The sequence below is a fragment of the Callospermophilus lateralis genome, chromosome 9 (genome assembly GCF_048772815.1).
Source record: "Callospermophilus lateralis isolate mCalLat2 chromosome 9, mCalLat2.hap1, whole genome shotgun sequence".
NCBI lineage: Eukaryota > Metazoa > Chordata > Mammalia > Rodentia > Sciuridae > Callospermophilus > Callospermophilus lateralis.
In genome coordinates this window covers 2,817,702-2,836,056 of record NC_135313.1, presented here as the reverse complement: position 1 = coordinate 2,836,056, position 18,355 = coordinate 2,817,702, and the positions used below count along the sequence as shown (strand labels likewise).

The 18,355-nt window shown below is 43.2% G+C and overlaps 1 protein-coding gene across 2 annotated transcripts in view; it reads left to right on the top strand.

Moving 5' to 3' along the window:
* Positions 1-18,355, top strand: part of Ube2f (ubiquitin conjugating enzyme E2 F (putative)) — a 52,825-nt gene that overhangs the window by 22,246 nt on the left and 12,224 nt on the right. For both annotated transcript variants that reach the window (XM_076866218.1, XM_076866217.1), the window contains exons 5-6: positions 11,904-11,971; positions 18,231-18,301. In XM_076866218.1, coding sequence (XP_076722333.1) covers positions 11,904-11,971; positions 18,231-18,301 — 139 coding nt within the window. The remainder of the gene's footprint in view (positions 1-11,903; positions 11,972-18,230; positions 18,302-18,355) is intronic.

The following is an 18,355-nucleotide window of genomic DNA, read 5'->3' as shown; positions in this document are numbered from 1 at the left end:
CAATAGAATACAACACATCATTAAAAAGATACAAAACTGCTAGCTGGGTATGGCACACACCCATGATCCCAGCAACTTGGGAAGCAGGACTTTGATCCTCCTAAGGCAGGAGGATCAAAAGGTCGAGGCCAGTCTCTGCAGCTCAGTGAGACCCTCAGCTACTTGGCAAGACCCTGGTCTCAAAAAGAACAGGGATGTAGCTCAGTGGTAAAGTGCCCCTGGGTTCAAATCCCCAGTACCCAAAACATAAAAGTAAAAAATAAAACAAGAAACCATGTAGAATGCTGATGGCTACAGCAACGTAGGTAAAGCTCAAAAGCTTATGCTCGGTAAAAGAAGATCACATTTCAGACAACACTGCTTTCTAAAACACTTCAAGTGATGATCTAGAAGAAAACGAGTAATGAAATCCAAAGTATAAGGAAGGAAATAGTAAATAATAGAAATGAATGAAATGGGCAAACAAGAACAGCAAATACTAGTTCTCTGCAAAAATTAACTGGATAAACCATAGTTCACATCATCATGAGAAAAACTTCAAATTACAGTATCAGGAATGAAAACGGGACACTGCTATTTTATAGTTTTCTGTGTCTTGCAAATTTTTGTTGAACCTAAGTATTTTGTGTTTTTGAGGCTATTATAAATAGGGTTTTTTAATTTAAAATTTTAATCTTTACTACTCTATATAATTGATTTTTAAATATATTGATCATTTATCATTTGATCTTCCTGTTTGTTAATTTTAGTAGCTTTTTGATATATTCTTTGAATTTCCATGATTATTGTATCTGTAAATAAAAATATTTTTACTTCTTTATCAGTATGTATGCCTTTTATTCTTTTTCTTGTACCTTTGTCATGATTTCCAGTACACGTTGAATAGAAGTAGTGAGGACATGCATCTGTCATCTTTATGATCCTAGGGGCACAGGTTTGTGACTCATTAAATATGATGTTGGCTTAGGTTTTTTATATATGTTGGTCTCTCAGGCATATTGTTTTTTTGAGAGGTTTTTAAAATCATAAATATGTGTTTAATTTTTTCAGCATCAATTGAGATGATCCTGTGGTTTTCTCCTCTGTTTTACACTTATTTGGTGAGTTATACATAGTGATTTTTGACTGGTAAGCTGGTCTCAGTTCCTGCAGGGTCTTGATAAGTTACTGAGGGCCTTGCTGAGTTGCTGAGGTTGGCCTTGAACTCATGAGTTTCTGGCCTCAGTCTCCCGAGTTGCTGAGATCATAGGCCTGCATTACCATGTCTGGCATTCATCCTTGGCTCTTTTTAGAAAAATTCTTAAAATTTTAGTTTGGAGATAACCATTGTGAGGGGGATAAATTTGCAGAATAACAGACAGCCTTGCCTTGGAGTTTTTTTCCCTTCAAAGAATTCTTAAAAAAAAAAAAAAAAAGATGGCATTCTCCTTTTCTTATGAATTCTAGGAATACAATTTGAGCTTTAGAGCAGCAGCTGTCAGTCACAGTGTCATCTGACTTTTCTTAGGCAGGCACTCACTCCTATCTTCCTTGCTCCTGGTCAGAACTCCATAATCCAGGGGTGGGATGCTGCTTTTCTTATGGTGGTGCTGAGGGAAGACTCCTGTTTCCCCATGCAGACACATCACACCTGTTCACAGCTGAGTTCTGCCCTGCCTGGTCCCCAGCTCCCAGGCAGCGTACAGGAGCACTCAGCCTTCCTAAAGTGAATATAAAGCATGTTTTCAAAGGCATTCATTGGGCTGGGACTGGGGCTGGGGCTGGGGCTCAGCAATAGTGCACTTGCCTGGCATGTATAAGGCACTGGGTTCGATTCTCTGCACCACATTTAAATAAATAACTAAAAAAAAAAAAATTTAAATTTTTTTTTAAAAAAGTACTCATTGCCACGGTTAAGATACACATTCTGGTGTTTACCAATAAATGTGTACATTATCTATAAAAAACCCAAAATGACATGGCCATTTAAGTGCTAAGTTTTTTTAGCATTTAAATTTCTCAAATGTCCTGTTTAGCAGTTATAATTTACAGATAGTAAGTTCTCTGTTCTTAGGTATGATCTGCATTTTGACCAACATGTATAGAACTACCACCTCAATCAAGATAATGTGTCTGTCACCTTTTGCAAAAAGCTCCACCCCTAGCCCTGGCATTTGCTGATCTAATATCTTTCCTTACAGTCTTGCCTTTTCCAGGAAGTTTTCACACAGTGATTCTGAGGTTGCTGTGCTGCGGTGTGGAAGGTTTGATGGTGTGGTGAGCTGCAGTTGTATTCATCATATGATGGGCACTCGAGCATTCCCTGCTTTTGGCAGTTAGGAATAAAGCTGCTGTAAACATTTGTTCTTGGGTCTTCCTATGGACCTGTTTTTATTTTTCTTAGCAAAATGTATAGGAATGGGAGCAATGACTCAGGAAAATGTCTGTTTAACTTAGAAGAAACTACTTTTATTTTTTTGTGGAGTAGCTATACCTGTTTGCACCAATAATGCTTAAGAATTCCAATTGCTCCATATTTTCACCAGCATTTGGTTTAAAAATTTTAGTCATTATGACGGGTACATGGTTGTATTTGATTATGTTATTTGCCTTTTTTAAGAAGTCACTGTTACAACTATTTTTCCCTCTTGGGTTTTTTTTTTTTTTGGCGGGAGGGGAGTGGGTACTGGGAATTGAACCCAGGGACTCTACCACTGAGCTATATCCCCAACCCTTTCTGTTTTTTAAATTTTTAAAAAATATTTTTAGTTATACGCAATACCTTTATTTTATTTATTTATTTTTAAGAGGGGCTGAGAATCGAACCCAGTGCCTCACATGTGCTGGGCAAGCCCTCTACTACTAAGAATCACAACTTTGAAGTTGTTTTTTTGAGGCAGGGTCTCACTAAGTTGCCCAGGCTCGCTTCAAAGTTGTGATTCTTCTGCCTCAGCCTCCTGAGTTTCTGGGATGGTGGGCATGCACCACCATGGCCAACTAGCACATATTTTTTTAGTTTAATTTTTTTCTTTTTACACAATTTCAAGAATTCTTTATTCTAAATATATCTTCTCAGATGTGTGTTTTACAAATATTTTCCTAGTCAGTGACTTGTCTTCTTTTTTATACTTTTTTATTTTTGGTACCAGAGACTAAACTCGGGGGCACTCAATCACCTGAGCCACTTCTCCAGCCCTGTTTTGTATTTCATTTAGAAATAGGGTCTTACGGAGTTGCTTAGCACCTCACTGTTGCTGAGGCTACTTTTGAACTCGCGATCCTCTTGTTTTAGCCTCCTGATCCTATTAAATTAAAAGAGAAGTTTTGTAGCTATAAATTTTAGTTAGATCTGTAGTCCATTTTGAGCGTTTTTGCACATTGTACCAAATAAGGGTCTGGCTTCTGTCCCTCTTGGCAAAAGATCGCCCAGCTCCTGTAGCACCATTTGTGGAAGAGGCTCTCTTTTTCCCATTGGCACCTTTTTGGCATCATTTGACCTTGATGTCTGGACTCTCTTCTGTCCCATTGTTCCATGTCTGTGGTTACACAAATACGCTGTCTTGACAGCTGTGGCTTTATAGTAAGTCTTGAAATCCCATCGCCTGACTTCTGACTTCTGCTCCTTTGTACACTTTTTAAACATCATTTTTGCTTATTTTCGGTCCCTCTCTGTATATATATATTATAGTCGGCTAAATTCTGCCACACACAAAAAAAGAACGCTGCTTAGATTTTGACTGCGACTGTGTTGCATTTGTTGTAGATCAATTTGGGAAGAATTGCCATTTGAATTATTGCATCTTCTGATCTGTGAACACGGATATGTCTCCATTTTCAGTCTTTATCTGAAGTAAATCAACTTATGAAGAAATACAATTTATTTTTGTGTAGTAACCCTATATTCCCAACCTTGTCAGCCTGCTTTTAGTTCTATTCTGGAGACTCCACAGTCTTCAGTGTAAACTCTCATGCACGTGTAAGCAAAGACTCAGGCCTCCCTGTCAGGCTTTTATTTTGGCAGTGTTGCACCCCAGCCCGGCCTTGGTGTGCTAAGCAAGTGCTCTGCCAGGAGTTTAGCCCTGCCCCCGCTTTCAGCATCCATCCTTTTATTTCCTTTCTTGCCTTACTTTACTTTCTGAGGTTTATAGCACAGTGGTGGGTAGAAGTGGGGAGAAGAAGGATGTCCTTGCCTTGTTGTTGTTGTTGTTGTTTTTAAATATTGTTTAGTTGTCAGTGGATCTTTATTTATTTATATGTGGTGCTGAGAATCAAACCCAGTGCCTCACACATGCTCAACAACACACTGTGCCACAACCCCAGCCCTCCTTGCCTTGTTTCTAATTTTCCTGCCAGTTTTTCATCATGGAGTAGATGGTTAGACATAGGGTTTTTTTAGAAACTTTAATAGAAGTTAAAGAATTCTTTTCCTAGTTTATTGAGACTCTTTATGATGAATGGCTGTTGATTTGCCAAATGCTTTTTCTGCATTGATTGAAATGGCTGTATGGTGTTTTTTTTTTTTTTTTAGTGAATCTGTTTTATAGCAAATTACATAGCCAGAATTTTTTTTTAAATGTTGAACTACTCCTGCATTTGAGTTATGTGTTGGTGGTATTAATCCATTATGATAGATCGCTCAATTTGATATGCTTAATATTTTACTTAGAAATTTCTTGTCTATTTGTGAGGGATATTTGTAGTGTTCTTATGTTGGTTTGCTGGTTTTGGTGTCATGGTAATGCTGGCCTTAGGATATAAATGGGCACATTTTCCCTTCCCCTCTGTTTCTGCATAAACCTGTGTAGTTTTAGTGTAAATTCTTTAAGTGGTAGAATTCACTAGTGAAGGCACACCAAGGTCTGGAGTTCTGTTTTGTTTGTTGTAAGATTTTAAGTATAAAAACAGTTCCTTCTTTATTTCTTTTCTTTTCTTTTTTTTTTTTTTTTTTTTTGGCAATGGGGATTGAACTCAGGACTGCCTAACCACTGAACACCTCATCCCTAGCCCGCCCCCCCCCCCCATTTTTTTTTTTAAATTTTGAGACAGGGTCTTGCTGAGTTGCTGAGGCTGGCTTTGAACTTGGGATCCTCCTATCTCAGCCTCATGAGCCACTGGGATTACAGGCGTGCACCACCACTCCTGGTTTCATGCGGTTTCTTTAGTAGATATGAGATGGTGTAGCTTCTTTATTTGCGTGAGCTTCAGTGATTTGTGCCTTAAGGTATTGTTCGTGTCATCCACAGTTTCCAGTGTATTGGTATGAGGGTGTTAATTCTTCTTATCCTTTGAAGTTCTATAGTCTGCCCTAATATCCTTTAATTCCTGGTATTAGAATTTGTGTCATTTTTTTTCTTGATCAGATTAGTGAAAGAATGATTCATTTTGTTGATCTTTTAAAAAAAAACAGCTTTTGATTTCATATATTTTCCTGTATTATTCTGTTTTCAGCTCATATCATTGTTATTTCCTTTATTCATGTTTTTAGTTTAATTTTTCTCTTTTTCTAATTCCTTTTTTGGACAGGGAGGTACCAGGGATTGAACGCAGGGGCACTCAATCACCTGAGCCACATCCCCAGCCTATTTTGTATTTTATTTAGAGACAGGGGTCTCACTGTTGCTGAGGCTGGCTTTGGATGTGCAATCCTCCTGCCTCAGCCTCCTAAGCCACTGGGATTGCAGGCGTGTCCTACCACACCCAGCATCTTTTTCTAATTCTTAAGGCATAAGCTTAGTGCTATATTTCCTTTCCCAGTCCCAACCTTTTTTTATGCCTAGCATGTGTTATCTTTGCTTAAACAACCTATTTTCTTTACATTCGCACATAATTTTGTATACATGTTTCTACAGATATATGTTACACATACATTCTTCAGCGCTTAGACCCTCATTCCTTTTTATAAGTCTGGGTTTTTGTCGGTTGTTTTCCTTCAGCCTGAAGAGCTCCTTGAGGGTTCTTGTAGTGCAGGCGTATTAATTGTGTTAGGCAGCTTTCCAGTCACTGTAAACAAATATCTGAAGTAAATCAACTTATAAAGAGAAAATGTTTATTTGGGCTCACAGTTTTAGAGGTTTTAGTGCATGAGGGGTTAGTCCCATTGCTTTTGGCCTGTGGCAAGGTGGCATATCATGGCAAGAGCATGTGGCAATCTCATGCCAGAAAGCAAAGAGGTTGGGAGCAGAGACTAGGGTCCCACTGTCCCCTCCAGGGCACATTCCCAAAGACCTCTCTGTAGGCCCATGTCTTAAGGTTTCCACCACCTCCCATAGCGTCAAGCAGAGGACCAAGCCCAGCACGTGCATCTTTCTTGGGTGTTCCTGATCCAGACAGCATCCCTCATGGCGAGTCCTGACCTCCTGGCCGTGGTGTGGACTGCTGAGCCTCCCACTGACAGTTTTAGCATTTGAAGAGTCGTTTTTCTGCCTTCTGGATTTTTTTTTTTTTAATGTTAAGTCAATAGTAATTCTTTGTTCTAGTTTATGCTGTGAGTGTTTTATTCTCTTGCTGATTTTAAGATTTTTCTCCTAATCACTTGTTTTCAGCAATTTGATTATAGTGTGATTTTTTTTTCACATATATAATGTTTCACAAATTTGCATGTTCTTGCGCAGGGCCGTGTTCCTCCTCTCTGTGTTGGTCTAACTTTAGTTATGTTTGCTCCCAAAGCTAGCACTTTGAAGTGATTTTCTTTTCATCCCACTTTAAGTTTATTGTGCTTTTTATATCTGAGCTTTAATGTTCATAAAATGTCACATAATCTGGTCAACGTGTCTGTATATATTCTGTCTCTTCCATATTTATTACTAACTCCAGTGGAAGTGAGACCTCCCTCAGGTTGTCGCTTCCACACTTTCCTCTCTGGGCTGGGTTTGGGGTGGCCTCTGTTCCTGCAGTGTCTGCTCGCTGTGAAGCTCGTCCAGTGAATTTTAAATTTCAGATTATCATGTTTCCAGCTACTGATGTTCCATTTGTCTTGTTTTTTTCTAATCGTCCATTTTTTTCCTCATTATGTTCATGTGTTCCTCTAAATCCTTGTACCTCTTCATAATAGATAGCTGACTGTGTCTTCGGCCCAGTGTCAACTTTCCTGTTCCTGCTTGCCTCCCAGCCCTGGCTCAGGGTTTCTTGTTGCCCTGACCACTCCTCATGCCCCCAATGTTGCATAAGATAGAATTTCTAGTGTGCAGAAATTTTGCCATTTAAAAATCAAAGTATGGCATCACTCTTGGAAGTGTTTCCAGAGTCGGATCCAGCACCATGCATGCAGCTACCCCAGGTGTGCAGAGTGAGTGGCTGCACTGCAGAATGGATTCCTGCTGCCACTTTTTCTCCTGGCACGCTTACGTTCGTTTCATTTGTTCTACAGAATTTCAGTCTAAGGTGAAAATGTTTGTGCTTACAAGTATTTGTCATTCTAGAATAGATAGATTGAGCTGTTCACAAGTCCCTTTGCTGGGAGGCTTGTTAAGCAGCACTCAGGCTTCTGGCTCTCCTGTTGTTGGCTGCCCCTCCTCCATCTGGTCTCCCAAGCTCATCTTCCTTTCCTACCTCATCTTTTGAAGTTAAGTGCTCTTACACTGAAAGGCTCTCAAACTCTTCTCTGCGGCCCAACCACGCTGCCGCCCCCCACCCCCTGTACACAGGACCCACCAGCTGCCCACTCCATTGGGATGTCACTTAATATCCATTGTTAACTCAGGGTCAGAGACCTTAGCATCTTCTTTGACTACTTTCCCTCTCCTGCCCCACTCCTGATCTGTCCGCAGATCCTGGTGCTGCGCCCATCTCAGTGTCCCTTCACTGTCCGCTCTGGGCTAACCCTCTAATCGCTCACCTGGATGATTGCAACCTACCCTGCCCTCCTGGGCTCAGATCCCTCTCATGGTTCCTGTCTCCCCCTGAATCAGCCAGCCTCCTGGCAGGTAGTCTGCTTGTCACCATGGACTGCTGACCTCTTTGCCTCTGCTGCCGCCTCCCTCTCTGGCCCACTGGCCTCTGTGCTGTTCTGAGAATGCCAGGCCTCTTGCTGCTTCATCTGCCACCCCTGCCCAGAGTGCTGTTGGTCCTACCCCTACCAGTGTCCCAGGTGAGATGCAGCCTCTCCAGCCTCCTCCTTCCTTGCCTTTTCTCCTTCTGTTGGCTGTACTCGTTTTCTCCTTCTGTTGGCTGTACTTTCTCTTCTGCCACTGGAATGTAAGTTTCCCATGGGCAGGCATTGTCCCCTGTTGACGTGTCCCCAGTGCTTAGAACAATGTCTGTCACATAGTTGTCACTCATCAAGGACGCGTGGAATGGAATGATGAATTTAAGCAGTTGGTTGTAAATTTTGATGTTTTTAAACATAAATTAGCATTTCATGTTCTGTGAACGCAGGACATTCCAGGACATGTTCTGTGAATGCACAGCAGAAATAAGTGTTTAAATACCAGTTTCTTCATGTATTTGTCTTTATAGATATAAATACTGAGAATTGCCAGTTCACATAAATAAGGAGACAGTCTTGGAAGGGGATTTGTTGTAGCTCTAACTTGGTGACTTTGCAGTTAAGTTCAAAGTTAAAACCAATAATCCGAGCAGGTATTTTCAGAATTGTTCAGCTGACTCCCAAAATAAGTGCCCTCTTCAGCGGTGTTGAAAACAGAGAATTAGAAACGCCTAACTTGGAGGAGGCTTTGCCACCCAGGATTCCAGGCCCAGCAGCTGACCATGAGTCTCACCTGCCACTTTTCTTTCAGTGCATCTCACTTTACCTGAACGACTCAGAGTTGAGAAAATTACAATAGTCTTAACTTCAACATATCTTTACCAATAGAATATTGAAAAAAAATAGTACCACACTCTTTGTATTTTTATCTAAAAGTTGGAGCTGTAGATTTGGCTCAATTTATGAGAAATGTCTGCCAAATTCATTAATTGTCAAACTAGTCACTTGCTCTCAAAGTCCTGCTTAACTTTCCACCACTAAGCATACCTCGACAGCCATCTGATTCCCTTCAGGGAGGGGAGGCATGAGCCGGGTGCTGGTAGCAGAATGCACCAAGGCTGCCTCATTGGCATTCGCTGCTTGCCTCTCGTGGTTGGGGGTGCCTTCTTTACAGTGATCTAGATTGGAGTTTTAATGGCCCCTGCCACCAGACTCCCTGTATCTGAACGCAGGACATTCCAGAGCGAACTGTTTTTTTTTATGGTGCCGCACTGTATCCTTATAGAAATGGGTGTGAGAAGGGAGAAACAGTTCTCCACAGCTCCTCCACCAGCTGGCCCGCCCCACCACTGGTCCTCTGGCCCTCTGGAGTGTTTACCTTGAAGCAGAGCTTCTGCTGAGAGGGTGGAGGAGCATAGGTCTTCTTTTAAAGGTGGGAGAAAGACTGAAATAGGTCCCTTTGTCACAGGGTCCAGGTTTCTCCAGGTGGAGCCTGAGGATGTTGTGCCCTTTGGGAAGCTTTGTTCTCCAGGGTTATCCCATAATCTCCTTTGAAGATGCCCGTGTGTGGTCCCTTGAAGGCAGGAGAGAGTAGGCTCCAGAGCTCCGGGAGCGAGAATTTGTTAGTGGGCAGCCTGGAGCTTTCTCCTGCTGTGTCTCCTTACTGCACTTTAAAGCCCCCTTTGCTGAGAAGCAGAACGTTTTCAGTGTCTGCAGCCATGGGTAGTAACATAGAGTCAGCCTGTCTGTATTTGGAAACAGTGCCCAGGGCCATGTTCACACTGTGGTTTTTCAGGTGCTGATTGAGCCTTCTGATTGCCAGCTTGGGGTGCTGAATGGGGTGGTGCAGGCTGTAGAGGCTGGTGCAGAGGGAGTGGAGAGTTCTGCATCTGGGGTCACCACAGAGAACGCCTAGGGCACAAGCTGCTTCCGGGTCTCCCCACTGCCTGTGAGCTGGGCGTTGGGACTTCTGGGCAGATCTAGTCATTACTAAGCAACCTTGGTTGGGGCCAGCAGCTGTGCAGCTTCAGGGAGAAAGGAAGCACTGATTCAGAAGCAGGTGATTTTCCTCAGATTTGTTTTTTGAAAAAGAAAGAAATTAGAACACTCTGTTCTTGGTTTGCAGTGAGTTAAAATACAATTTGGACAATTATTAACTGAGAAGTGGTTGGGACAGAAGGAACATGATGAGATTAGAACCACATTTCAAAGTCCAAACTTTGAAACTGGTGGGCAACAGAGTTGAAATGTATTGAATCAGTGAAACAGGAAGCCAACCAGAGAGAAAATTCAGTGTGGTGGGATGGCATGGCTGGGCAGTGTCATGGATAGGCCATGGTGTGTGATGTGGGCCACAGTTGGTTCTGCAGGGTCAGCACAGAGTGGGCTGTGCACCTGCAGAGTTGATGAGCCTAGTGGTAGTCTTCCCTGCCTTGGTGGTCAAGGTTAGTGGGGAGACCCACATCCACAGAGTCCTTGGTGAAGGAGAGTGCACTCCACCTGTTTTACACATAAGGTACCACTTTTAAAATTCTCATATCTGGAGTTTAACATTTTTCCAAACAAATATCTTTTCCAAAGAGTTTATACTATGAGTCACAAATCCAGATATATTTTTAAGAATCAGAAATATATAAAATAAAGTGCTGGAAGAATGGAATAGTAAATGCTGTAGGGATGGTGTGGTTAGGCATCCAATTAGAAGATAATAACACCTTATTCTGTGTAATGAGCTAGTGGTCTCATTAAATATAACATGTGAAATCACCAAATTACCAAGGAGAGCATTTGTATAATCTTGGTTGGAAAAGATGATTTTCAAACATGATATTAAAGACATAAAACATGAACAAAGACTGATTTCTTAAAGATGGAATACTAGTGTTGAGAAATAACAAGATCAAAAGGCAAACAGCAAACTAACAAAAATTGCTAACAAAAATTAGGCAAAGGCTAATTCTCTTAAGAATCTTTTTATATTGATAATCAAAAGATGAATACCTTAGTAACATGTTAATGAATATTGATCATTCAGTTCTTAGAAAAAATATGAATGACCAGCAATCTAAAATAAATTGCAGCCTCACTGGTGTTCAGCAGATGAATTTAAAATAAAAGAGAAATAGCATTTCTCTTCTTCATCTTGTATCCAATTGCTTCCTATCAAAACCTTAGGGCTCAATGTAGCTCTGTGGTAACACGGTTGTTTCCTGTGCAGGAAGCCCTGGGTTCCACCTCCCATGTGTGTGCAATCACACACACCCATATTGCAAATTTTTTCATGGTGGTAGATGTTTGGGGGAAAGTTGAGCCTTGGTTTTATAATTTTGCTAATTATGGCACATTTCAAAGTTTGAAAACAGTCTGAAGTTTGGGAGTCTTTTTCCTGGTCATCCATGCTGGAGCGCCCTCTACAGGCAACAGCACCTGTAGCCATTTCCTGACACCCAGACAGTGCAGTTGGGAGAGAAGGGACTGCCTATGGTGTCTGTGAACCCGGGGCCCAGACATTATCCTGCAGCCCATCAGCCCCCATTTTCTGAAGTCTGCTCTGAAGCTGCACCAAGCACTCACTGAAGAAGCAGTTTAGTGTTCCTGGCTGTGTCCCCAAGCCTGGCAGAGAGAGGGTACTCAGCAAATGTAAGCCCAGTGGCTAGAAGTCATGCAAGTGCTGGAAGCAGAGGAGCTCACCCAAGCAGGAGGCAAGGTTAGGAGGGTGCACATCTATAACAGCGTGGAGCAGAAAGGACGTGGGGTGGCGAGCAGCCAGGCCCCCAGAGAATGCTGCTCTTCACTGTGTGATCCAGGTGGATCCCCTGTTGCCCAGGTCAGGGGAAGGCCCTGCCCATAAGCCTGCCTTTGGCTAAGGAACACTGCAGCCCTCATTGTAACCTCTTATTCTGTGTTTGCCATATCCTAATGTAGTATTTGTTTTTTGTTTCCTCTTTTTTTTTTTTTTAATTTAAAGGATTTTTTTATTTTGTTTTGTGTTTTTTGATAGATGAGGGTTACTACCAGGGTGGAAAATTTCAGTTTGAAACTGAAGTTCCTGACGCATACAACATGGTGGTGAGTAGCCTGCACCTGCACCTTGTCTTCCTGCACCCAGGGGGTGTCTGCCAGGGGGCCTGTGGCCACGCAGGGCCTTTGCCCCTCCTTATGCCCTGGGACCCAGCACAAGATTGCTAGTGTTTCTGTGATGAATTCACTCATCAGCCGTACTTAATGCAGTAGAGAAATACATTTGTTCAACAGTGGTTGTTAATGTTATGTGCCAGGCAGTCGGCCTGTGTATTTCATGTAAAGTCTTACTTATTAAGAGAGGAAAAAAAATTATATTTGTAATTTAAAACTAGTTTTGTTTATGGTATAACACCAAAGTTCCAGAAGTCCATAACATAGGTACTTTAGACTTTGAGAGAATAATAGCTTATTGTAAGCTATGAGTAGTTTTTACCCATAGGTACATGTTAATCCCTCAAAGACCCTCCTAGATAATAACGATACCAAATACTTTCACATCTCTCTTGGCTTTTGAGAACTAACAGAACCATTAGGGAGGTGAAATAAAGAGTAAAAAGCCAATGAAGCACTGAAAGTGGTAAGTAGCAGATAGGCTGATGGTGACAGGAGCCAATGTGTGGGCGTTCAGAGAAGGGAAGGAGGTCACTTTTGGAAAATGGTGAAGACCAGTGTGACTTCTAAAGAACCAGATTTGGGTTGTCCTGATTTGGCCCATAGCAGGGGGGAGGGTGCTCCAGGTGAGCTGGGAATGTGTGGATCTGTGGTCACAGGTGTGGAAGAGCTTCCCCCGTGGAAGGCAGAGGGCCACTCAGCAGAGAAAAAATTGGAGTCAAGAAATAATGGAGAAAACTACAAGAAGTCTCTGGTTTGTTGGCCTTTTCGATTTGGCAGCGAGAAGCTGTGGAGGATTCTGGGCCCGGGGCAGAGGGGAAAAGGCTGCACCTGGTGACACACCTCAGGCTGTGCCCACGGCAGTGCCTGTGGTATCAAGGTGTATGCTTAATACAGGATCAGAGTGCAGGGGTGTAAGAGAAATCTGTGGGGGAACAGGGACAAGGTGGAGTCTCCTGTTAGCCTAAGGATGTGGGCCTGGGGACACCATGTGCCCCATTATTCTGCTTGTGGCTGCTGACTTCCTTCTATCTCCCACCCCACGCCAGGTTACAGCTCAGAGCTGCAACTCTTGTTTGAAGCCAAACTTTAATCTCTAGAAATTGATTTTTGCTGCACTACTATGTTAAGAGTTCTTTATAAAGATGAGGGATAGTTGGCAATTTAAGGGGAAAAAGGAAATTTAATTTTTAAACAAAGCATGTGTATTTCAGGTGTTTGTCTAGCCCATCAGTTACCCACTGAGACTTTCCACCTTTTCCAGATTACACACCAAAAACCTTATTGAGGCAGCTTGGGAGGTTGTTTGGCTTAAGTACAGGTATTTAGAATTGGAGACAGTTTGACTTCTGGAAACCTAGGACTATAGAATGTAAAATTCTAGGCTGGACGTAGCCCATCTCTGTAGACTATACCTCAGAAGAATTAGGACTGTGAATTAAAGTGGGTGAGTTCACGTCACTGTCCTTTGGCTAGCTGAGGGAGAAGTTTAGCATGAGCCTGTGTGCTTCTCCAGCAGGCCTTGAGGAGCCATTTAGTTGTAAAGTTGTTGTTCTTGTTATAGAAAGAAAGCAAAGAGTGAGAAACACGAAAGTGGGAGCAGTCATGACAGAACGTCTATGTCCAGGGTTTCTGTTCAGGTCACCTCTGTCCATCCTCCACCATTGTTCAGGGGCTGGTCATAATATTCTAGTCTCTTTATATGGTAGTGAGTTAGAGCTCAGCAGGTTAACTTTTAAAACTTAATCAAAGCTGGGCAAGGTGTTATGTGCCTGTTGTCCTAGCTCCTCAGGATGATGAGGTGGGAGGGCACTTGAGTCCAGGAGTTTGAGGCCAGTCTGGGCAGCATAATGATACCCTGTCTCAAAGAACCCCAAACAAAACAAAACAAAACTTACTAACAAGTTTTGCCAGTGCAGATAGCTGAATTGCTGAGGCCAGTGCATGTGCAGGGCTGCCTAGCTTGTAAATGTGCGCCCTTCCCTTTGTCTATACCTGATAATGTCCATCATTCTGTTCCACTCACATGTGACTTTGAGAAGCAGAGAGAATTGCAGGAAAATGGAGTATACTGTGGCTAAAACCCCTGAACCTTTGTGTCTTGTGTCCCTCAAGAATTGAAGGCTGTCCCAGAGGTTGACTCTGCTGTCCACGCTTTGTGGACCTCTGCTCTGCAGTCCTGCCCACTACAGTCCCCGAACAGAGCAGAGGTGCATCGTCCTGCAGCCGTGCTACAGATCCCATGCAGTGTCTGGCCGTTGGCTTGTCACCATGATTCTGTGTTTCCTTGGTCTCACTGCTGCTGCTCTGGCAGTGTTCTGAGAGATGAGCTGGGGTTGCCTTTGTTCCTGACTGTTTCTGCTCTCTTTAGGCAAATGTGGGGTCCACAGCAAGGGGTCTCCAGGAGACCAGGAGGTGCAGTGCTGAGTTGAATACAAAAGCGTTTATAATTCATCTTTCCTTACAGAGTTCTTTAGCCTCTTCCCTCTAGCCTGTGAGCTCCTGGCAGGAGCCTACAGCTGTCTTTCAGACGCATGTCCAGTGCGTAGCCTGTGCCTGTCTTCTTAGGCACCTGTTGCTCATATTTCTGGAGCTCAACTCTCTGCTTAATAGTGTAGAAAACAAAATGAAGCCAACATGTGCAAGGGCCAGGCTGCAAGTCCTTGGATAGAGGTCATGAGTCTGAGCCTGGACAGACGGCTCCACTGTTGGCAGTGTCAGACCCGAGGCTGGGGACTTGTTGGTTCCTCCACTCCTGTGCCACGGCTTTGCTCACGTGACTTCTGTACTTCATGAAGACTTCAAACACCCAAGAGTTATGGTTTTTGTAGTGAAGGTTGGTTATATGGATTATAAATTGAAAAAAACTTTTAATTAATAAAGTAAATCATAATTCTAGAAAAACTTGCTAAGAAAAGTGTCCATTCAGTATCCATCCATACACATGCTCCCACATCCCAGCAACTAGAATTCAGATTTCCTGGTGAGTTGTTTTCTTCCTGTCCCTTTGTCTCTGAACTTTTCCTCACAGCCTGAAGCCTGCCTTGTCATCTCTCAATCTTAGAAACTGGCTGATTTGGTTTAGTGACACTTATTGAGCTCCTGCAGTATTAGGCACTGTAGGCCCTTAGGAATTCCGATCACCCTGGACACAGAAGCGGGACTCCTGGAAGTTGATTCCTTGGGTAGAGTGGACCCCAGAAGAGTACTGACAGCCTGGGTGTTGGTCACCAGGCAGATTTGAGAAGCAGGAGAAAAAGAACGGCTCTGTACTTGTTTCTCTGGTTTCCTCCTGGAAGTGACTCGTGTCATGCCGCTTTGTTTGTTATTGGCCATTTCCGCCCTGTGCACCGAGGGAGGGAAGCCAGAGACACTCAGATGACCACAATGACTGCAGGTACCTCCTGGAATCCCGCTTGCCTCTCTTCATTTCATTCATTGTGTTTGTACTTTGAAACTGAGATGGCATGGCTGTGTAGAACAGAATGTTAATCACCAGTGATCCCCTTTGGAAACAGGGTCACAGGAAAGCTCAGGGTCTCTGCATGGAGCTGTCCACATAGAGCCTAACAGCTTGGGCTCCTCAACTCAAAATGTGACAGACACTTACTGTATGGTCACAGCTTCATTAGCAAGGGTGCCTCAAATGCACCTCCTTGGAAAAAATGGCATAGGACTCCTTGGTAAGCATTATCTTATTCCTGTTCAGAGTATATAGTTTTGTGAGAACACTATAAAATGAGCTCTGTACCATGTGCTTGGAATATATAATGACTTCAATAAGCATTCATTGTACAGTGTGTACAGGGTTAAGCCAGCCCTGTATTGTTGGCCACTGGATGGCTGGTTTTTGGATAGCTTATAAAGCAGACCTTCTGTAAAGGGCAAAGTGGCAAACATTTTAGATATTCCAGACTATGAATGGTCTTTGGCATTTTTGTTTCCCCCTGGCATGGTACTAGGGATTGAACCTAGGAATACTCTACCACTGAGCCATATCCCCACCCCCTATTTATTTATTTAAATTTTGAGACAAGAATTAAATTGATGAAACTGGCCTCAAACTTACGATCTTCCTACCTTGGTCTCCCAAGTTGCTGGGACTTTAGGTGTGTGCCACTGTGCCCACCTTACATTTAGTTTTATTGTGTCCGGAATAAAGCTGTAAGGGGGATCTGTTTTTCCAAATCGTTAGCCGGGGGTCCATTGAATAATCCCATTTTCCTTGTTGATGTGTAATGCAGAGTTAAGCTCTTAGCTGTATGAATGGGTGCCAAGCACCAAAGGGGATCCAAGAGTGAGGGAGGGAAGGACTAGTGAGACAAGGTGCTGTTGGGCACTTTGGGTCTCAGAGAGGTCCACATTTCTAATGCAGAGCTCCGCACTGTCACAGCCTCACAGTTAAAGGGCGCCAGGGATAGAGGAGGCGTCTATGTCAGCCTCTGTCTGGGGGAGCTATGGGGCGAGGAGAAGCAAGGACAAGCAAGACACTTGGGGAGCTCTAGTAACCTCAGCTCCAGGAATGCTCCAGAAAAGGCGCTTGGTCTGGGAGAGCATCAAGCTGGCCACTCCTTTCTGTCCCACCCCGGACTTGGCTCTATTCAGCTGTGTGGAGGGGTGCAGCTCTGACCCTCCTCCTCAGCCTAAACACCTTATTGGAAGTAAACATCAAGTCAGCTTTATTCCAGACACGTTTAAATGCATTCCCACGTATTTGCAGAAAACAAAGGAGAGCATGTGGAATGTATTTAAACTCAACCTAAATTCTTTCACCCTCAGACATGTAAGTTTGCACAGTGGATTTAATCACGTGATTTTTTGGTTTTGATATCAAGTAGAAAACAGTGTTTGTTATACAATAAAAGTGAAACTGTGAGTATTAGAAAAAGTAAAAGGAGAGTATTTGGATGGTGAAAGGCATTTTAAGTATGATATCAGAAGAGAAATTTTGATCCCAAAGATTAAAAGAAAAACCTTTCACACCTCAGAAAGCATCACAAATAAAATTGAATACTAAATGACAAGCAGGGAGCATGTCACCCCATTTGACAAATGGTTGATCCTTTATGAGATGAGATTCTGATGAGACTGTGCCTGGATGCTTACTACATACCAGTCACAGGGGACTGCAGGAGGGCCCCTCTGCCTCCCTGCGTGGGAGGTGACTTGGCCTCCTGAAGGACACAAAGCACTGCATGAGAGCCAGGATTCCCGAGCAGTGTTGCTGTCAGGCCTTCATCCTGAGGAGTTATTTCCTACAAGGATGTGAGCAAAGATATAAGCACTGGTGTGGAATGGCTTGGAGTGGGGGTGGGAAGCAGCCTACCGTCCAGCAGTGTTTTTAGACATCAGGAATGCAGGAAGGTCACCTGAGGTGGTCGCTGGGATAGGAAGAGATGCAGCATGTGTTCCCACTCCTGTGAAGAAAAATGCTGTGCACACACACCTATGTGTGTCTGAGGTCTAGAAGAGTGCATCAGCTGTGAGTGGAGATTATTTCTGGGTGGAATTATTTTGTGAGTGTGTACAATTATAAAAACAAGTGAAAGGAAACATAACTTCATTTATGTAATTATGCATATAATATTATATAAATAAATGTTTTTCCTTTCATTTTTGTTCTCCCTTTAATTACGAGTGTGATTTACTTTTAAAATAGAGAGGAGAACTTTATTCAAACATGCCAAGTTGTGAATGATGTTGGTACCTTTCATGCCCATGGGCCTCTTCATTCTTCCCCCTCTTTAAGTGGACTGGGACTATTCTGTAGGAAAATGTACGGAGTGTTAGCACCTTCAGAAGCACACAGCCAGGGTAACTGGCTGGTCTTGTGAGGAGCAGTGACGTTCAGCTGTGGCTCAGTAGCTTGGTACTCAAAAGAGTCTGTTGAGCTGCGGCCAGGAGGGCATGGGAGCTTTCCCTGGAATGTACTGCAGACTCTGGCTCCACAGCCCTGTGTCCATGGCCCTCAGGACATGGCCCTTGTAGAGAGGTGTGGTTAGACTCATGAGAGGAGCACTTGTCCTGCCTAGGCAACTGGGACAGCATTCAGGGTTGAGTTAAGCCTGGAAAGTTAGCCTACATGTTGGGCAAGCCTCGAAATTATGGACAGATGGGAAAGTGGAAAGGCTTGGGCCACAGGTGTGACCTAGAGAGGTTGTTGTGGTGACATCTCTCTCTCTTTATGTTGCAGCCTCCCAAAGTGAAATGCTTGACCAGGATCTGGCACCCCAACATCACGGAGACAGGGGAAATATGTCTAAGGTGAGCCTTCTTCTTCTCATGCTCTCCTGGACACTGGGTGAGTGCTGGTCTCTG